This window comes from Zonotrichia leucophrys, chromosome 3, assembly GCF_028769735.1.
Source record: "Zonotrichia leucophrys gambelii isolate GWCS_2022_RI chromosome 3, RI_Zleu_2.0, whole genome shotgun sequence".
NCBI lineage: Eukaryota > Metazoa > Chordata > Aves > Passeriformes > Passerellidae > Zonotrichia > Zonotrichia leucophrys.
In genome coordinates, this window is record NC_088172.1 from 57,190,560 (window position 1) to 57,213,268 (window position 22,709).

The window sequence follows — 22,709 nt, forward strand, 5'->3', positions numbered from 1 at the left end:
CTTCACAAAAGTAGCATCCAACTAATATGCTGATTGTTTCAGAAAACCCTATTTACACAGAACCTTGTACAAACAACGCAGCCTTTTGATTTAATTATTCTCTAACTAGAAAATGCAGTTGCACTTGGAAGGTTCAATCAGTCTACTGCTAAAAACACACTGTAAAAAGTGGGATAGGAAATGTAAGCAAGCTATGCAACATTTTAACAAAATCTCAATTGATGCTGATAATTACATCATCCGATTTCGATGTATGAGGTTGCAATGTATGCCCATGTGAAATTAAAATTTCAGCAAATTCTGCATACAGACAGTACAAATTGAAACACATTCAATTCCACTGTATTGAATGCAACTTTGGTTGCTAGGCAGGAAGAACCATGTTTACACATTCCAATTGGCTGCGTCCTCCAACAGCGTTAGAAACAAAAGATACCCCTGAAATTCAACACCAAAACCAAGATAATTATTGCAAGCAGGCGGCAAAGAATTGGCAAATGCAATTTATCCACACCTTGCAATGAAGTTTAAGAAGTAAGCTAAGAAGTCAGTCCACCCCCTAGGTGCATGATTTCTTTCAGAGGTTTCAGGTAGGTATATTTCTAGTGTATTGCTGCCAAAATGACTAATGACCACAGTGCTGAAATGCCACCACCTGAAAAATTTCACAGGCCTATTTGCTCTGCATTCAGATCCTCAATTTCTTAGTTGGTAAGAAGTTTCTTGGCTGACTAGTTACACTGAAGTTAAAGAGGTTCCTAACAATGGGAATAAGCACAGTGTAGCAATCAGCTTTAGAAAGAGACTGTTTTAAAAGACAAAAAATTCTTACTTGAGAAAAGAACAAATCCAACTCAGTTACATTGAGATAATAGATAAAGAGCCCCACATTAATAGAGTGAAAAATAATTTTGTTGAAAGATTCTATGCCATTTCTTGATCAAGATGAACCACATGGATGATTGTATTAATCAAACAGGCAGACTGGGACATGTCAGGATATTTAATAAGTTCTGCAGAATTTTGGTTCCTACTGTTGTGCTAGTTCCTCATTATTGTGATATTCTGGCTCTGCTGTAGTTCACAAGAGATTTATTACAGAGCTCATTACATTCACTTGATACACTTTAATTAAAATATTAATTAAAGATAACTCTAGCAAGGGACCTGGAATATATTGTGTGAGATCAGATTCACAGAATTACATGTTGCTTCTCATCTTCAAATGCAGACTCTGAAGCAGGGCTGCCACACAGAAGCAGGCTTCCTACTTTATCTGCTGATGATAGGGACAACGTACTGGGTTTTTCAAGGTCGTTCTTAAACAGAGAACTGTTTGGGATTTATGCTTTACTTGTAGTAAATTTCCATTTGTTTTGATTGAGAGTCCCAGAAATTTTCAGGGTTGTAAATATCTGAATTATAAATTATGATTCATTAATAGCTATAAAAACCTTTGCGGTAGTAGGCTTTTAGAGCAGAGAACATGCAGCTGATGCTTTTACATAACCCTGTCCCTCTAATACAAGCTATTAATCAGTGGGATCAGAAATATTTTCCCTTCTGAATAAATCTAGCAAACACAGGCAGCAGATATGCGCAAAAAAATTAGAAGTTGTAAAGGTAAATTATGAGCAAATTACAATGTGGCTTCCCTGTGGATTTCAGAATCTTTGGAAGAGACACAAGTACCAATGCCTGGGCATGTACACACACATACATACACATAAACAATATCAGGCCTTCAAATTACCTGTAGTAGCAATTATTTGGAACATCATAAGAAATGGGACTCTTATTCATCTTCTGAAAGCATAAATACAGACTGAAAGCATATGTTATATTTGAAACATTTACTATCGTGTTCCTTTTGAACTCTTAAGAGTATACTAATGGATGTGCCAGAAATATATCAAAGCATAGATGACCTAGAATGCCCAGTGGCAAAAGGGTACGTTATTGAATGTGAATTAATGGATAAAATGTTCTGAAAGATAATTTGATCTGATTAATAAAAGCAGGAACAGACAAAATCCAGAATATCCTCAAAATATTCTGAAAGATAATGGAAACATAAATCATCTGCATTGTTTTGATAAAGAAGCAAAGGTACTAATTTCAACACTTACTTGAAATAATTTGTTGGCTTGGACCTCCCTGCTACAGAAAACTTGCTAATAGAGGGGTGTTCCTTTTGTCTTCTCCCCAAATGATGTTACTGGCATTTACTCTTATAAAACTGCTTCTGCTCTGAAGTAAATATAAAGGATAACATTTACATCACTGATTTTTTTTTTATATCTGAAAAGGTTCCATGCTTCATTAGACCATTTTAACATAAAAAAATTAGATACCAGTTTATGCAACAATTTAACCATGCAAGTATCAAATCTTAATTTTATATGCTTATATTGCTTCTTGTCTTTCATTTGCTACACTTGGCTTTTGTTGCCCATTAAATGATCCAATCAGTGCCTTTCTCTCTGTGTCACCTTGATCACACAAAGCTGGAGCAATGGAGATGGCAGAGGGACACAGGACAGCTGCAATGCAAGTAAATACATAGGGAGCAAAAACATGGGAAAAGTAAAAACCAGTATTCCCTTATTTTCACTCAGGTCTGTCTTTGGCTTCGCATTTGAAAGGAAAGCTAGACTTTGCTATGATACTGTGAAATAATTCAGAAATCTTTGACAAAATTTGGTGTCAAAAAAAGAAAAATCTGCTTTGTCACAATAGAAAAATTCACTGGTCTAAAAAAGCATTGATCTGTTACTGCATTTCACATATTGAAATAGGAATAGAGTCACTTTAGCTGTCAAATGGTTCTGTATGTCAGAATTAAGCAGTCCAGTGTTTAATCAGATAACAAATTCCTAGGAATGGGCAATATGGTTTTATTCACATAAACATAGAAAATATCTATTTACATCTTGATACCGTACATCTTTGTGCTGGTGGTTGAAAACTTCTTCCTGATCCTGTGGAATACAAATTCATACCTTCACATATGGATATTCTACCCTTATCTTTTCCAAACATCACACATTGTTACAGTTCCCTTCCCACTCCTTTCTGGTAGCAAACATGCCTTCAGATATTAATTACTTGGCATTTATACTCTCTTCTGCTAGCTTTCAAGTCCATCCTTCACTTAAAACAAGACTATATTTTAAAAAACCCAAAAGTTTGTTCACAATAAGAAAAGCTTCCACACCTTGAAAATAATAAATCAAATGAAGCAAGAAAACACTCTCTGCAGAATCTGAATAGCTTAGAAGAGCTTTGCAATAGATGGCTCCTGTGGATTGGTCTTTTAACACGCTGTCACATGGTCATTTGACACTTGTATTCCAATTAAGAGAGTGCTCCTAAATAGCTACAGAAATGCTGATTTGACATGGCTATGATGCATACAGAAAACCAGAGGTAGCAAGATGTTATGTTATTACTGCATCTGATTCTTTGTAAGTTGTTTATACTCTGCTCTTGAAAATCAGCACTTTGGACCTCCTACATGTTGTACTAGAAAAAGATAATATGGATCAGTAATTTTTTCTTTTGTTGTATTGAACCTATGCCTAGTGGTTTTTGTTTTCACAAGACTTATTCTCAGTTCATTCATGTAAAAATTCCTATTTGCATTTTAAATTATCTTCTGCTGTAAGAAACAAATCCATTTATAAAGATTTAATAAGGGGATCTGGAGGTAAGTAGTTCTGGAAGGCTAGCCTAGTTAATCATAACATTGACCTGAATAAACATACCTTTTAAATTATGGTATTTTTATATTCCTATAAATCTTCCTACAGATAGCTTCATACAATTTTTAGAAAACCTTATATTTTAGGGGAAAAAATAGTTTCAAAGTGTTATCATTAAATGAAGGAGCATATAACTTTTTTTCCTTATTTAAAACAAAGAAAATTAAGATTGTGGCCTGTGATTTTCTACAAGTATTAAGGATCAATATTGAAGGATCAAGTATGAGTCAAATCCTAGTGAGTTTGATCTAAGATCAATCACCAGTACAGTCTGAGTTTATAGGCCACTTCAGTTTTTTCTGTCCAACCCTGCCATTTAATTTATTTATTCCTTTCTCCATCCTTATTTTAGTGAATGCTAATCTCTGACCTTACTCAGCAAACAACGTTCTTCACCTGACCACTCTAACTCACTAGTACAGGACCTGTCACATCAGGAAAAACCCAAAAAACCTCTCAATAACACTAGGCAGACACAGCCTGCTAAACTGGTCTGTAGGCTAAACTTCCATCAGGCAGAACAACAACTGGAAATTCACAATGAAACAGAACCGTGGAAACTGAGCTGCCACTTCATTTCAGCAACATGTATATGTATGTATACCTAATCTGTGCATTTTTTGCTTCTTGACAGGATATTTCTGATTATGATAAACAAGTTTTGCAGTGCAAAGAAAGCTGCTGCTTGTCTGCCTTTGGAACATACAGTGAAAGTAACTTCCAGGCAGAAATCAGACTCTTGGAATATTAAAACAGCAAAGTCCAGGAGAAGTCTAAGAGTACAAGTATGCAAATCTTATTAAGCATTGGTTTGTTTCAGAATAGTTAAATTATTTCCTAGCATTTAAATTATTCTGTGTCAAACTGTATCTTTTATTAGGACTTCCTACATCATGGAGTGATATTACAAGAAAAATGCACAGGTAATATTCCAATGTGGCTGGTATGAGCGGAGCTACAAGGAAAGGGAAAATAAAGAATTAGACAGACCACAATGCCTAAAGGCCTCGTGCATTGTTTGTTGTCAAACACTAATAGTCTAGTTTGATGTTTCTCAGAGTGATGTAAAACACGTGGTAACCTTTGCCCATTCCTTACTCTGGAATTCCCATGTACCAAATGCCACTGAGGCAGAGCAGCTTCCCTGGGATGGCTGCCAGCACTCTGAGTACAGCTTGCTGAAAATAAACCCTGTGCCAAGAAGATGCAAAGGGTAATCACTTAAAGGGAAAGATGCCAGAGGATTAAGCAAAAAACAACTACAGCAGAGAGAGAGGAATATATGTCTTTAAAGTAAGCAACAAACTACAATTTCAGAACAACTACTACAGTTCCTAGGGCTTATTTCATCAGTTACAATGATTTCAGGTGCCTGTAGGCAAGTTTATTTTAAATTTGTACTGATTTCTTCAGAATGATTAGGAATTTGGAATCTAGACAAAGGCATAGCCTGATTTGCTGATGTGCTAGCATCAAGAAGATGTCTGCCAAATTCATAATTCTGCCAAATTCATTTATTTATGCACAAATACTTGTTTGGAGATATGGCAAAGGCTTTGTAACCCCAGAAACTGTTAGATATTTGTCTCTTCAAAGTAAAATGCAGTAGAGATTAGCTGTCAGAATATTAACACAGAACTTACTTAAAACATGTAAACCAGCAAGGCCTGGTTGATAAAACAGGAGAGCAGGATTCTTCTTCTTATTAGACTCAGATATATCTAAGTTGAATCCTAAAATTGGAAACAATACTAATTTCTTTATGTAACATAGCCCTCTTCCATACATGGAAGATTGCCATGAAGCCAAACATGGATAAAAAGACAATTTTTATGTATAAAAAACAATTTTATTTATGTCCGCCAAAACTGTACCATGCAGTTTTTCAGGATACTCTGACAGCTTAAGTATGCAGTCACAGACATGATCTTTCATGTCACAGACATGACCTTATGAATTTGTGTTAGACCCTAATCTCTTTTTCATGTCTGTATTTAATAACAATTAATCGGTGAAATCTTTAATACTGATATAAATTATAGAAGGATATAGAAACTCTTCAAATACATAGATATATTTTGCCAATTTTCCAAAGCAACAATTGCCTAAATATCGTACAGATTTTCTAAAAATGATTTAGTAATAGAGAAATCAATTGTTGGTACTGCTGGTACTGGTGCAGTGGTATTGTCAAGACCTGCAGAGACATTGGCGCTTCCTCAGTATTTAAACATTCCTAGATGCAAAGCTATTCACATAATTAAATACATTGTTAAATATCTAAAACATTTAAAGTATTTAAAATCTTTCATATGTTCTTCATATGAAAAAAAAAAAAAGAATGAGCATATTCTTGCTCTTGTGAAACACATTATTTGCAGGTAATGTCACAATGACTTTTATTTCACATATCAAATAAAATTGCCACAACAAATTCTCAAAGACTGTGTGAATGGTCCAGATAGTTGCATGCAATGGGAAGTTACAGGGTGAACCACTGAGGTTACAAAACATTCTGGAGAAAAAAAATAGTGATTCTCATTGTTTCTTTTTCTTAAAGGGCAAATCTTTACCTTTCCAACAATCTTTCTAGGTTTTGTTCTGTTTTGTCCTTCATTCTCAAGGGTGAATACTTTCCAGTAATCTATAAACTAGGACTGTGGTATCTGTTCCATTTCATTTGTAGTCTCAATTACTCTCTTTTAAACATGTGATGATTTCTTTGAAAAATAGGGAGAAATATTTGTTGTATTTGCAAAGGGAAGTGTTGAGGAATATGATAATCCTCAGTTTCTTAGCAGCTCATTTTGAAATTTCACAGAAATGTCTCATATAAAATCTTTATCCTGAGGCTGGAGACAGCCTTTATGTCACCACAGACATGCAGCCCACCACTATAAAGAAATCTGTGTAAAGCTGGACCCAAGCCCTACGTACAGCTGAAGTTTAACAGAATAAATTTTTTTTAGAACAATTTGTGTAAAAATACTGGGGGGTCAAAAGATCAAGACTTGATGGAAACAAGGAGAAACAGGGCTGATATGGACTTGATATCAGCAATTTTAGAGTCAGCATCAGGTAGAGAAAGGTGCATTATTACAGATGTTAAAGATAGCAAGATACAGTGCAATTTCCCCCCCATCATTCTCTGTATCCACCCTTTCCCATTTCTTCCCCCTCCACTCTTTCCTCCCTGTCTGCCCTACCCTGCCTGCACAGGGAAGCAGAGCCGGCGCTTTTGGGTCAGAGACGAGAAATTCTCTGTGGGAGATTCTGCTCGCAGCCTGAGCTGAGCCCAGTGATGCTGAGCAAAGCTGCACTCTTAGCAGAGCTATGGGATCGTGGCAGGGCCATGGGATCACTCCATTTGGGATTCTCTGCTCTGGGGGTGCCTATAGGAATCAAAGCTCCAGGGTATGTGAGGTTTCCACTCCCCAGCTGGAACAAGTCTGTGCTCTGGGTTCAGAGGGAGATGGGCACAGTTTGTACTCAGGGTGCATATGGTAGGTGAACTAAACACCCCATTTTTATTTTTTTAAATAGTGAAAATCAAATAGATACAGGATTTCATTCTACCCTCATTTCAAGAATTCCCAATCCCTACTACACAGAGCAATTTGCCATAACAAATTATTTTATGAAATGGCAAGTTTCCATAGTAGAAAACTCTGTCAACATTAACTGCTTAAACAAATGTTTGATTGTTCTGCAGTCAAATAACTGGATTCACAAAGAACAGAAAGCATAAGTATTGTAGTTAAATACTAAATGATTTCTGAGTTAATAAAAAAACTTTCTGAGTTTGAAAATATGAAATGACAAAAGCTTGAATCTCCAACTTTTACAAGATTTATGCACAGAGAGGGAAGCCATTTCCAGAAAGGAACCTTTAATAGATCTGCATCTCTACCTGTGGGGAATACATGAGTCTTATTTAAATGACTATTACTGATCTGATTTACATTTAACATACAATATTTTCATACTCTGCTGCTGCTGCAACACACTTTGCAACGTAGAGCAAGAGCCTTAAATAATCTCTTAGCTCAATACAATTTTTTCCTAGGCTAGCATTTCATTTGGTATGAGTCTGAACATGATATCATGTTCCTATTTGGGATACAGAGTCTCTGAGACCATATCTGCTTGCCTTTCTCCCTTTCACTCTCTTATCAGTCACAATCAGAAATGCTTCTGACACCTCCTGATAGATGAGGCCATACCTTCTTCTGAAGCCTGCCTGCAGCACAGTGCATCGACTGCCTGCAACTCTGCTCACAGATCAGAAGGACAGTGCACTTCCAATGGTTCACAGAGGAAAAAAGATTATTTTTCCTTTGATATTTCAATTTTTAAAAATCAGTTAGATAAAAGACTCTTTATCCCTAAATGTAGTAAGATAATTTTTAGAAGTAGTAAGCAGTTGCTGTGAATGTAATATAAAATATGGACTGGAGGGTCGCAATTTTCAAAATGAGCTCCCAAAACATTTTAAAGAGGGTAAGCTTGAAAGTTCTGAATCTGGCCCTTAAAAGACTCTTAATTAAAGTCAAAGTGTTGGGGTGAACAAGTCAATTTAAAACTCTTTCTATGCCTCTATTTGTAAAACTAATAATGGTAAAGGCTCTCTTAAGAAACCCAATTTTTGCTTCATTCATCAGTGTGTTCAGAAACATCCTCTGTCTATATGAGGGTTTTCATTGATACAGCTTTTTATATAGACTCTGAGAAGAGTGAATGCCATTGCATGCATGAAACATGAAAAATGCCTTATAATTTTTAATATCACAATTTAGGCTGACACAATTTCATATATGCCTGGGCTAAAACTAAGGCCATTTTCTTTACATAATTGACTTGCCAATGCACACCAGAACAGATTTCCCAGAGAGATTGTGGAGTCTCCCACACCAGACATATTCAAGAACTGTTTGGATGCAATCCTGTCCCATGCGCTCTAGGATGAGAACTCCCTGCTTGAGCCAGGAGGCTGGACCAGACAACCCACTGGGGTCTCTCCCAACCTGACCCATTCCATGATTCCATGAGCTCCTCTTCCAGCTGCAAGGAGCTGCAGGAACTGCCTGAGGTTCACGGGAAAGATGCAGAGGGACATTAATCGGTAAACAACCTGTGTGCTCAGCAAGCACTTGATTCTGAAAAGCAGTGAGGACAATTTAAGGGACCAAAATTATAGCACCCCTGGTGACTTAGTAGAAACATCTGGTGATGGGCTGACTCTCCATAAAAGCTTTTCTGTTCTGCTTGTCACTGAAATCTGCAGAATCCTATATCTCAGAAACACCCTATCATTCTCTACATTGCATTTTATTTGTTGCCATCACAAAAAAATATGAAATATGTCAAATATCAAGGTAAAACATGTTGAATCTCATGTCCCAAGAAGAACCACTACAGCAACTCTATTGACAGTGTTATTCATATTTGAGGTTTTAATGTAAATTAGCTAAACCAATTTTTTTCTCTCTGCTGCACTCAAGTGGCACTTCTCTGCAGAACTCACTTGTATCACAGTTTGGATCCATGTTTGCTACAGAGACTGACTTCCTATTGTTACTTTATAAATTAATTAATGTCTTCTCTGCTTGCAATGTGGACAAGAACTCCGTGGTTCAAAGGCAATAGATTTGCTTGTGTGGAACTTAATAAAGTGTAAAACCTTTTAGGTAATGAAGGAGTTGTTAACATCAGATTGTGACTAATTTTCTGTCTGCTACTAGGAGTAAGAGCATTATTTCCCATGCCAGAACCTATAAATCAGGGTGGTGAAAATATCATTTTAGGACAAGTGTTCTCAGGGGAAAATAAGGGTTGCAGATTCACAAAGGAGAAATGCCCTTTAATATAGTATTTTAGAAAATGTCTCTAGAAATGGATGAATTAGTTCAGAGGCTTCTGAAATTCTAGTAAAGTCAGAGCTGAAGAAGTTCAACTGTTGAAGTATTGTCAACAGGTGACAAAGTGTGACTCGAAAGCACTGAGACTTCTCTGCTAATTATTTTCTATATCATAAACATCAGGACCTTTTCAGACATTTTAGAAATTGGTTTGCTTGTTGGCAAACTAATTTTCATCAGCTATCATAAAAATAGCAATGCCAAGTACAAATTGAAATTGAATGATTTCAGCTTTATTTTTATGTGAAATGTGAAATAGTTTTCACTAATACTTAGAAATAGCAGAAGTCAGCTCCAGCTGGTTCACATTAGTAGTAAACATGATTAAAATTTTTAAAAATTATTATCCAAGTGGTGCTCTAAAACCATGAATACCAATTTAACAATTCTAAGGTAGTGAGACCAAGCTGTAGGGGTGTATTAGGTGGTCCAGGTAACTGTGACATTGTCCCCAAAGATGCATTCTGATCAGCTGACACATTAAAGCATTATAATTATCCCTTTGTCCTATTACGGGATTTTAAACAATGAAACAATATTTGCTATGGTGTTTAAGTAAAAAATAAAAACCCAAGCTGAATTCCACACTCCTTTCCTCTGGTAGAGAAGGCCTGAAGGGCTGAATTTGGGGAGGGATGAGAATAATAATAATATACCTGTAGCGCATATGAAAATCTCTTTTTAAAGCAAATGTGTTTCACAGTTTAAAAAAATAGTGCACTCTACATACAGATCTTCATGCAAAAATAATCTATTCATTATAGGGATCCTATAAATAAAGTATGGGTTGATGATTTTTCCCCCACTTACTTTGAATATAAGAAGCAGAAGTAGAACTAAGTCTGTTGGTAGGAGAGTGAGAAGAGGATTGCTGAAACATTTGGAAATTAAAGGTTTCAGGGATCTCTGGGCTTTCAATTCAGGTGCTATAAAATAAAAACAAAGCAGACACTTCAAAATGGTCTCTGGATGGTCACCAGAACATCACAGAATCATCTGTGAAGTTGGAAGAGACCTTGTCAATCATGTAGTCCAACCATCCATCACTGACCTCTGCCCATGAGCAGGCACCCAAACCAAACAATGCCCCTGTAGCCCTCAGTCCTCACAAGCAAGATGGACATGCTGCAGTGAGATGGCCTTTCCTCCTCTGTAAAATACATCTGAGCTTTCTTTTTAAAAACAACTTTTCATTGGTACAAAAGTTGTTCAGAAGGAGGTGCTCATTTGAAGAAAACACCCATCAGAAAATTTTCTTGGGTTCAGGACAGAACTCCTGGAGCTGCAGGTAAATGTCTGCCTCAAACCACCTTAATTAATGTGCCCCTTCAGCAGTGTAGAAGCTCAAGTTCCACACTGGGGCTAAAGCTGGGGCAGTGCAATGTGGGTTGCCTCTATGAGGCCCCATGAAGACCCAGCTCAACCCTCAGGGGACACTGCAGTGGTAATCCACCTCAGGAAAGCTTGACAGAAGCAGAGAAGGAACTGGAATCTTTTCTTCCACACCTCAAAAGCACTAACAGGCTACTGGCCACTTCTGTCTGTCTGAGGTAGAAAGGGAAAACATTTCCCAGGCAACCTCTAACACACAGCAATTTTTCAGATCCAGCCATTTCATTTAGAGACTAAAGTGAATTTTAGCTATTTAGAAAGCCTGGGCATTTCTATCAGCTTTGATGATGATGTATAGGATGAAGCTCATTCGATGTTCTCATGTTGCACTGGTGTTTGTTACCATACTATTACAGAGGTTATACTTTGGTAGTGAATAGGATTGCTATAGTTATAGTTTCATGGTTCAAGGAGACAGCATGTTACAATCCTACTGCATGAAAATTTTCTTGTGATACAGCACAGTGCATGTTGGTTCCTAAACAAAATTACTGTTTTCCTCTTATTCCTCAGCTTTTAAAACTATTACTTACATAGCTGTGTTCTTAAAACAGATCATGGTCTGTTCTGAATATGAGCAACATCAGCCCCTTCTGTATTACAAATATATAAAGTTTTGCAGATGCTAGAGCATAAGCTAAAAATTAAATGTAGGGATCTGATTTCAAATAAAATCTGGTAAACATTTATTTTATGTGAGAAAGGGAAAGAAAGGGAGGTTAGAGTGTCATGGGAGAAAAAGAATGCATCACAGCTTCTGTGGAACCAGAAAGGCAGCCCTGTGGTACCACACTGCTGAGGAAGTTGTGGAAAACTGGTATGAAACAGGTATGATGCAAGGTAAATGAGCCTAAAATTTGATCTAACCATTGAAGAGAAGGAATGCATTTTAGTCCTGAAAGCTCAGTGTGTCTGATCTTTCACAGGTATAAATGGATGGAGTCCTATTAAACTTGGTGGAATCGTGACATTTTACATGCACTCACAGCACTCCAATTAGAGTCTTGTTTTTATCTTTTAGTTGTTTTGCTTTTCAAAGCAGTCCTAGTAAAACAAACCAACTGTGCACTGGAGGAATTTGCTTGTTGAAGAAATACATTCCAATTGTATCTTTCTAGCTGATATAGTTTGCTCAAGAAAATTATTTTTTTTAATGAGAGAATTTTATTTAGTATTGTAAGAGCATTTTCAAGTGTTTTTTAATAAGTGTTCTCAGATCTGCTGAAGCAGAAAGCAACTTGTTCTCCTTCCAAGCCCTAAACATGGAAAGTTCCTCTCTTTCCTTCACTAATCTGTGCAAGTTCTTCTTTATTAATAAGGACTAATTATTATTTTTCTGGCTTTCCTATGGTCTTCTAAGGACCATATTGATTAAATGGAGATACACTGCCTAATTACATTTATGATGGCCATTCTGATGCTACTTGAACATTGTTATTAATAGATACTCAGATGTTATGGCAGTGTGTAAAACAAAAATGACTCTGCAGAAGTCAGACAGAGCCAAGTCACATTTCAACATTAGAAACAGAAAGAGCTCTAGAAAATACCCTGTTTAAACATGGTTTTCAGTTCACACAAGGCCAGAAGTGTTCTTTCCCCATGAAGGTGTCATGAATCAGTTTGCATCTCTCTGGGTGTCCATGTGAGGTCTTCTCCCCCATCCCAGCAGCCTGGTATTCACCAAGCCCTCGTTCTGTCTAACCTTCTCAGAGGTTCAAAGCCAAATGGTAAGTTAAGGAAAAGGCAAAACCAAATATCAGGTGTTGCCCATCTTTAGTGTACTTCAGCGTGCAGCTGCACACGTGTTCCTCTACAGAAATACGAAGCAGATTCTGTCCTCTGGGGCTGTGCAAGCAGAGGTCCCTGTTGTTACTCTACACCTGGATCACTGTACATAAAGGGGAAAATAGCTGCACCCTGTGGATGACAGCTGAATTTTTGAGAAAATACTGAGGCATTTCATGTCAATACGTGTTTGTTTGCACAGCAACCACGTGGGGATCCACACCTCTTTTACCAAGGGATGAATCCTTGCACATTTGATGGTAACTCTGACTCCTCATATTAAAACAAGCCCCAGAACCTAGCCAGTCTTTACATGCCCTCTAGGCAGTGTGTTAGGTTGTGCAGGGGGAAAGAGAAGGAATAAGAACGTGAGCATACATTTCCTTTCTTGCAGAAGTAATAAAGGGCAGCTGCCAACGGGAGCAGAACTGATCACACAGTAGATCAATACCATCCTCTGGGAATTTTCTAGTTAAGTTGATGTTTCTTAATTTCATTTATACAGTTGTATATTTCTCTACGACATTCCCGAGTTGCTGCATATTCAGTCAAAACGTGCCTCCCTCCTGCTTTATTCTTTGAAAGATAATGACCATCCTTCCCAAAACACTTTTCCTACATACAGAGGAGTTAGCATCATAAACTCTGCCATGAACAACCATGCAGAAAATTCTATACAGGTCCTGACAGCAGCTGCCCCACAAATGTGTTTTTATGCCACCGCAACAATTAGCTAAACTTAATTTGACAGGAGATTCTCTGCTCTTCTTTTCAAAACCTTACACTGCCAGAATTAACACACACCATAGTGAGATATTAGTTGGTGAGTTTTCTCATACCAGAAATTTTTGTGGGTAACTAATACACACCTACCAGCCACAGAAAAAAAATGCCTCTGCAACTGTTTCCTTCAAAATATTTTTTTCTACTTTTTAAAAAATAACTTTCTCAAAGAGTAGTAAATCTTGCTGCTTGTGTCTGAGGGCAATTCTTCTTTAGCTAAAATGTAGCAAATTTGTCTGCGTGCGACTGGAAGAATCCTAACTGTTCATGTCCCCCTATTAAGAGGAAGAGATCATCAGCTATGTTTATCCAGCCAGGCAACCTGGGTGTCTTATTTGGCTGGACAGCAAGCTGGCAGAAGAATATCATATGCCACCACAAGACTATGTGACTTAAATAAGTAGCTGAACTGAATTCTTATCCATCCTCACTCATAGCTCCTACTGGGAGAAAGAACAAAATGAAAAAATACAACTCAATAGTACCCTTTCATTAGTTTAGTTTCTCTCATTTGACACTGTTTAACACTTAAACGATAGCCCTGGACTTTCCACTTTTCAAAGAACAGAACAAGGGCCAAATGTATATCAAAATTACTGCATCAAAGGACTGATGACATCACACCACTCAATGTGTGCAGAGGAAATGTTTAATTCACTCAACTGCTGGTTTTTGAGAATTGTCTCTGCCACGAACTTTTCACTCACAGTTTTGTCACTGAAGCCTGGCCTCTGGAAATACACTGTTCTATCTGATCTGCCTCTGATTTGTTAATTTTATACTTTAAAACTGGAGGCTTTAAAACAGCCATCATTACCCCAGACCTGAGCACTGTGAACCCCTGCAATACATCTTCTGAATCCCACAGTCTATTACAGGATAACAGAAATGACAGGGTTCAGAGCTTCAAACATTGCTTTCTAATGCAATTTTTTTGGGATGGCACTGTAGTAAGAATAATAGTAAAAATTAAATTTAACAGTTCTCCACAGTTTCCAGGATGATACAGAATTCTTTTTGCAGAAAAATCTTCACAGAAGTTGTCTTTGCATTTTCAAATTCTATGAATTATTTAAACAAATTATCTTAAATATAACAATTGCATTCTATATCTCTAGTATTTATACAAAGCTAATACTTCAGATCTGAAAAACCACCACTACTGTCAGAAGGCATGTTATTTGGTTTCCACTCATTTACTGTGAAGCACAAAATATTTCTATCAATCCTTATCTGATTGCTTATGTGGTACCTGGCACTTTGATCCATCTTCTCAGAATTATTCATCTTTAGGTGCCAAAATTGATGCACCCTGTGGTAGCTAGGGAAAGAAAAAACATCAGAACTCCTGAACTACTTTTGTACACTTAGGCTTTATCTGTGTCTCACTGTCATCAGGGTATAAACTCTAAAGAATATCAATTCCACACCCTGAAGCTTGTGACTGAAAAGTGCAAATTCCACACTAGAGGTAAAGCCAAATGTTTCACTGGAAGTGTAAGAACTGATGTCCCTGCAAGAGTAAGCCAGCTTGCTGGCTGAAGAACAAGAACGATGAATTTCATACTTCCGACATCTTCTACCCAATATGGATGTGAGAGGAGGAATACTGAACCATCATTTGATTACAAAAGACTTAATTTTGTTCTGGCAGCTAGCAGGACCGCAGCTGTCCCTTTCACTTTCACCCTGTGACAAGCACATGGAATGCTGTAATAATTTCAAGCATGAAAATGGAGTAACAATGTGATGATGAACAACACTGAGTAGCTAAGAATTCCTATTTACATGGGATATCTTCCTGGCTGCACCACATGACTTGTTTTCTGTTAGCCCAGAAACCAGAACCAATCTCATCAAGAGGATGTATCTACCTCAATATGAGGAGAAATTAAGTCTCAAATATTTTTTATGATTAAATAGAGATGTGTCAGGTTTTACTCTGTTGACACTAATGGCTTGGTTAATAGCCGGCATTTTTGCTTCATGCAGCTCCTATAATGAAACGACCAGTACAAGAGCAGTTTTTTGCCTGAGATTGCAAAATTACAAGAAAACCATATATGTGTCATAGAATACCAATTTTCAGACCATTTCTCTTTAAAATATGCTTTAGCTATTGGTAGAAGAACCACGTGATGAGTCAAAAGGAATCACATATGATCAAATGTCTCAAACATACATCATACTTGCAATGAAGACCCTGGAAAATCAGTCTGCTACCATGACTTACCTAGAAGTCTGGTAAGAGCAAGCAGACGGCTCATTTGCTCATTTTCAGATGGGAAAATGACATAAACAGGGAGAAAAGGACATGAACAGGAGCAGCTGTTATAATGATATATTTATATACTATTTTACACAATTAAACATTTTACAATTTTAAAAAGTGATCTGTACTATATTGGATTAGGCTCAGCAGACTGTGCCTTGGTCTGATGGAATCACTGGAACTTCACTGGTGAAAACTCCTGTCCACTCTATGGCAATTAAGTCAGAAGAAGCAGCCATTCATAGCCCATGAAACTTCTGCAATACACAATTTTTTGGAAACATTGTGAGTGCAAATGTCAGTAAGTGTTTTGTCCACTGCAGAGAGGCCAGCCTTAAATTGTATTTTTTCTAGATGCTGAATTAAGATTGTTCAGAGGAAACACTGCAAATAAACTTTTCTTACAAAACCAGCAAAACTCATTGCCTCAGCTGAAGTCCACTTACCAGATTTTCTATTAGTACCACCACTAGCAGCTGCTACGGAACACAGATGCACCAACATGTAGATACAAAGCTTAAACCAAAGCTTCCCTAAAAACTGTTTATCAAAATAAGTGTATAATTTAATTCTCAGAAATTATTGTAAACAAATATCTTACAGATTGTCCTTTGGAAACTTGAAGATATTCATGGTGACAGGGTTTTTCCCTACAGAACAGGTTATAGTCTCTATAGACTGAGACACACTCAGTGAAATTTACAAATTAATCACCTAACCAACACTGTTAGCCTTTCTGAACTCGAGCCTAGAGAAGTATTGCTTTAGTTTTTGAAAACAGCTGGCAGTTCACATAGTAAGAATTTGGGGAGGGCTGAGGAAGAGAGAATGACACAGAGATTATAGAATAACAGTTCACCCAACTAAGCTTGACTTCAGGTTTTTGGATATGAGAAAAGATCTTCCTGCATCTTCAAAGAGATGGGGCACCACAGAGCTTATCTGTGACAAATCTCTTTGTTTCTGCAGTCATCAGTGAAGATACAGCAAAGGAAATGGAGGAGCTGCAGTTATGCATTTGCAATACACAAAGTCCTTGTTTTCCCACTAGGCACTGCAGAATAGCAATTGTCCATTCACAGCACATAGCACATCCTCTGCATTTCAGAGCTAATATTTTTGCAGTCCTTAAGCTAGCATGCTTCAGCCTGGTGTAGTTAATGTTTTTAACCCTATGGGGTACACTGCAGGAGAAAGGTGTGCTCATGTTCTGTCCCTTGTTAAAGGCATTGGTTTTTTAGGTATAATTTTTAAAGTTAAACTGAAATATTTTCAAATTGCCAAGGATTTATATCTACAGCAACATTTCAAACAGAGCTATGAAAAGTCTCTTTCCACAAATCAGAAAAATATGAAGATTGCTGGATATTGAACATACCTGTATATTAATCCAATTAACAACAGAAATCTCCTGTCTTGGCTGGAGTTATTTTCAAGACCGCTTGTACACACAGACACACACACACACAAGCTCTGACACGTGGCTCTTCCTCTTGTAATTTAGAATCACACTCTTGAAAACAATGTTAGTTTGATGGCAGCAGTTGCTTTCATTTACTGCAGCACACACTGCCCACTGTGATGCTGCAATACTCATTCAAGGCAGATCAGTGGCTCAAATATGAATTGAAGCTATATGCTATCACACAGATGCCAGGTTACATCACTTCAACTCCTGAGCAAATTCCCACTTCTCTCTGCCTAGGTAGCAAAAGCTGTGTGAAAACTGGTGTTAATGTAAGACAAGCAGCTCTCTCCCTTCCCAGTGGGGATCTGTTTCTTAGTCAAAGCTCAGGCTGCTTCTTAATTTTGAACTTTTGAACCCAAACCAAGTAAAGTAATCTAAGCATGTATTAAAAAAAAAAAAAGGAAAAAGCAGTACATGTACTCCTAAAAACGAAGCTGATTTTTTTTCCGCTTGACCTGTTTATTTCCAACTCTTCCTCCCTCTGCTCTAACTCTCAGAAAAACTCACAGCCCCCTCAGGATAGGAACAAGTTTCTGTTTTCTTCTTCCTTCATCTAAGCCAGACAAGTCCCAGGTCTCCTCTCCTGCCACAGAGCAATAGGAAAACATACAGAAAGAGATCAACCACACTTTCCCCAGCAGGGTCAGAAAGGACTTCTACAAGAGATTCCTTTTGCAATCTTCTGTAACCATCAAATGGTTAAATCAACGTAAGTCAAAATTTTCATCTAGTTTGAATAAAGAGAAAAAGGGACGAAATTCAAAAAACGGTTGCTGTAGTAACAATCACCAGAAAAAATCTTTTCCACTAAATAATACTATTATCTCCCTCTTCCCCTCACAATTTTAGTTCCCCTTCAAAAAAAAAAAAAAAAAAATAACAACCATGCTGCTTCTTTTAGATTTGCCGTACATACCTCAACCATTAAACAAGACATTTAACCATAGTGGCAGCTCTGTGACCTCTGAATGCCGTGAAATCTCTGAGCGGTGCAGCTTGTTCATGAAGACTTGTACTGCAGAATCCAGCAACTGCATCCAGAATTGGGAATAGAAATAAGTAACTAAAATAATAGGAACTAAAAAAAAAAAAAAAAAAGGATTTTTTTTTTTTTAAGAGGGGGGAATAAAAAAAAAAAAAGAAAAAGGAAAATAAAGAAAAAGGAAAAGAAAGCAAAAGGAAAAGAAGACCTCCCCAAGTCCCCCAACCCAGGCAGTGAAACCACCTTAAGAGGCCCGGCGGCTCGGGCGGAGAGCGCACGAAGTGCCAGGGCAGGGCTGCGGCTGCGGCAGTCTGGCCGCCCGTGTCAGGCCGGCCGGGAGGCGCTGCCAGCGCCGGGCGCGGAGCGCAGAGCGCAGAGCGCGGCCCAATCCCCGCCCCGCTGCTGCCAGCGCCGCCGAGAAGCCTTTTCTGTTTGTGTTTCCTCGTTTCGGGAGTGACGTCAAAGGGTTTAGTTTTTCCTCTGCATGTGCTATTAATTTTAAAGGACTGCTATGGGAGGAATGTGGCAGTGATTGAGGCAGGCTACCCTAGGCGAAAGAAGCCGGAGTCATGATTTATCTGTCCTGGGTTCAGCTCAGAAAGATTTTATATCCAGAGGTACTAGAAAGATCCAAAATATCCTCACGACATGGGGAAAGGCTATAAATATGATTACTTATGTTGAAGTATTCTTAAATATACACAAGATGTTTTCCAGGGCGAGCTGGGTAATCTCTATGGGTCGTGGTGCAAAATCAGACCTGATTCTGCCCTCGCCCTACAGTAAATCAGGAACTGCTTGTCTAAGTTCAGCAGTGTCACACCAGTGTAAACCTGGCTAACGAGATAAGGCTGAGACTACTGTACACATCCTTTTATCAGTCAGCAGGAGCTACGCTGCAGATTAGCAGACTGCTTTCCTTGCCCCATCCGAGTCACGGATGCGGTCGCCCTGGAGGGCTGATCTGGGCAAACAACTGCTCCTTCCAGCAGCAGCACAGCTGTGGCTCTGCTGTGGGCCACCAGACAGCATTTTATTTAGTACCAAAGTCCACATCAAAAGGCAAGAGGAAGGTAGACCTAGACTTTTAGTACAACCACACCATTGGCAGTGGAGAAACCACGCTGCTGAAGCTTCAAGGAACAAATAACGTTCATCAAGGTCAATTAGCATGGGCAAAAAAGGCCAAAACAGCACAAGATAATTGATAGGAAGTCAGTTGACAACCGTAAGTGTTTTGTTATTTGCATCATTCTAATTTTATCAATTTCTTCTGCTAGGGAATCCTTTCAAAGATCTCAGTCTATGAGGCACAATTGATTTCTAAAAAGTCTTAACAGCCTTGCATTTAATTTTAAAACACAGAGAAGTGCTTTTAAAAATGAGTAGACAGAAAGCTCTTGAGAAAGAAATTTCTTAGTGCTTCACAGAACATGTTCAAATACAGTAGAAGTCATTGGAACTTCCCTATGACCACCAATTGATTCTACCAAAATGCAGCTCCAGAGTGACCAAAATATTTAATGATTTTTGCTTACCAAAAAATGTGTCTGTGCTATCACTGCTAATGCAATCATCTTCACAAACAAATGCTAAGTGTTATGGGGACGTAAATGCTACAATAACATATTAAATAGTATTAAATAAGTTACAGATTTACAAAATCAATTAGAGCATGTTAAATTCACTGACTGTACTTAGAGAACTGTATGAAGCAGTTTAAAGTGCACAAATAGAAACATTATTCGTAGCGCACAGAAAATCATCATTTCATCTTCACTCAGTGTTAGTGAGTAGGCAACTGAATAGTGTATTTTGGGAATTGCACTTCAGGAACCAGTCCTGGGAATGTCTGCTGAAAATTGAAGGGATTTCAGTGGGACAGATCTGGAGTCTGTGAAGAAAGACTGATATTGACATTATTTAGTCTAAAGACAGCAGAGTTGATAACTATTTTTAAGTATACAAAGGGTATATTTCTCTGCAAGAAAACAAACAATACAAGATGGAGTTTATTCTTGCTCCTGGAGACATTATGTGGCCTTTAAGCTTCTTCACCTTTATGGCAACATAGCTTAATCTAAGCTGATGATAAGTCTCAGAGTGTGTTTGGAAAGCAATCAGGGCAGTGTCCAAAATGCATGACGGTCTGTTCTAGAATCATGACATAGCAGGTAATCAAGGTCCATGGTTTCAAGATGCATTCTGGCTCTGTTTATTTAACTAGAATAGATCCAGACAATTTGCAAAAAAGGAAGGATTATTTTTTTCTCTGTATGAATTGTGGTTAGAACAAGTAAACTGCAACAGAGGAAAGTTGATTGACTTCAGAAAAACTAAAGGTAGAAGAGTAAAATACTAAAAAAGATGGGCTGTGACAGTCTACAGCGTCTTGTTACTGGCTATTTTATAAGTATGGTTAGCCAACTATTATTCATGAACAGTTTTGATACAGATGATCCTACTGTGGATTATAGATGTAAGAGTAGGAGATTTTCAAATGTCTATTTCAGTCCGATTATTTTCTTGGTTTTGCATTTTAGGATCAATCTCATTAACAACATTACATTACATTTTGTTAATTAAGGTCCAGGTACATTCCAGTTTTGCACAAAGTTTTAGGTCTTGTATCTCTCCTAAACAAATTAGAGGTTACTTCAGCCTCCTGCAGCCTAGTGGCCCTATGACAGTGAGTGGTCACTGTGGGTTTTGTGATGTGGAGGTTTCTTTGGTGAAAACACAGAGAGGTCTGGAAGCACTTCTGATTGCAGTTTCTACTTGGACAAAGAATCTTAATGCCTGTATGAGGAGATGCAAGTAAGGGTGGGAATGAGAAGGGATATCTTGGTTACCTTTGCACAGCCGTGCATTTCCATGATGGGTGGGAAGGACTGATGAGAAAAAAATGGGCTCCACCTAGCAAAGAAAAAACTTCAACATGGATTTGCTAATGTGATTTGATGTATGCTAAAATATCCTGTCAGGCTGGTGACATGCATGTCCAGATAAATGTGACCCACACTGGCCTAACAAATAAGCTGAAAAAAGAAAACTGTGACTCTTTAAAAAAAAAAGTCTCTGAAGGAAGAAAAAAGAAAACAAAATATCTGATGTTCAGCCTAGACTGATATAAACTGTATCTAAATAAATACAATGGAGCCAGAGCACTTAAAGCAAGATCAAAATTGCAACTTAATTGACGTAACCGAAACGTGGCAGGGTAGAGTCGTATGAGTATATGACTGGAATAACAATGCCAAAGAGCACAGCTTGTTCAGAAGCAAGAGGAGGAAACAAAAGAGGAAAAAAGGTGAAAGAGATTATGCCTCATGTCTCACTGAGATGTTCAGAGTGCCGCAGGAAACATGCATTGAAAGTTTGAGCAATAGTCCAAAGGACAGGTATATAGGCATTGTTGGGGAATCTGCTGCAGATCCAGGCAGATAGACAACTTGTTTTGTTAGCAATTAGCAGGATTGTCCAAAGCATAGAACTTGGCCAAACTCTCTTGGGAGAGTTTAACCATGCAGGTCTTGGAAAAAGAGCTGAGCTTGCCTCATACGCTGTGATTCCTTCTCTCTGGAATAAGCAACAAAGTATGTTTGGGACCCCTCAAATTTATGAACCTGTCTTTTTGAGAAATCTTCCTTGATTAAATAATTTGGCTTCTTTTTACAGTCCTGGCTTGGCACTGGACCTGCTTTAATTTATTTTTTTTTAGCTATTCTCCTTTCTCAATATAGGTGGGACACCCAGAAATGTTCTCTCTTACCATGGAATGGCATTCCTTTTCACAAATCTGCAGTCTTCCATTGTGGTCTTTGTAAAGGAAGTTGGATATTAGAGAGGTTGCTTAATTGGCCTCACCCAAACCACACTCCTTATAAACCAGATATAATCCCTGAAACTTAAAAAAAAAAAAAAAATCATCTCAGTAAAATTCATCTCAGTGCCAGTAAAATTTGTTTGCACATGATAGAATGGCAGGCACTGTACATGGAGAAGCAAAGAGATGGCTCCTTCCTAAGGTACCTTCCACTTTCTTCCCACTGCTTTATTTGTACCCTGACCATCTTCAGGATGGACTGCAGAGCTGGACCAAGCATTGCTCTTCATATTGCTCTCAATGATAATCTGAATGGGAGCTGGGAAAAAGGAGTGGAAAATGAGGCGTCACGTTCAAGCTGCTACCACAGAGGAATGACTTCATGCTGGACTCTGCCTTTCCACTTTCCTCCATTCCCCACAAAATTGCTCAAAATTGCACAGTTGTAGGTGTTACCGTGATTCCCCAAAATATTTCTACTATTCCTTAGGGCATAGACATGTAAATCTGAGGATG

General features: G+C 38.0%; 1 protein-coding gene across 2 annotated transcripts in view; it reads right to left on the bottom strand.

Annotated features, from left to right (window-relative positions):
• Nucleotides 1-18,768, bottom strand: part of PDE7B (phosphodiesterase 7B) — a 162,803-nt gene extending 144,035 nt beyond the window's left edge. The window contains exons 1-2 of one of the 2 annotated variants that reach the window (XM_064708383.1): nt 18,611-18,768; nt 18,302-18,416 (exon numbers count right to left, since the gene is read on the bottom strand). In XM_064708383.1, coding sequence (XP_064564453.1) covers nt 18,302-18,322 — 21 coding nt within the window. In that variant the 5' untranslated portion in view covers nt 18,323-18,416; nt 18,611-18,768. The remainder of the gene's footprint in view (nt 1-18,301; nt 18,417-18,610) is intronic. The other variant, XM_064708381.1, reaches the window with a different exon arrangement.
• Nucleotides 18,769-22,709: the final 3,941 nt, after the last annotated feature.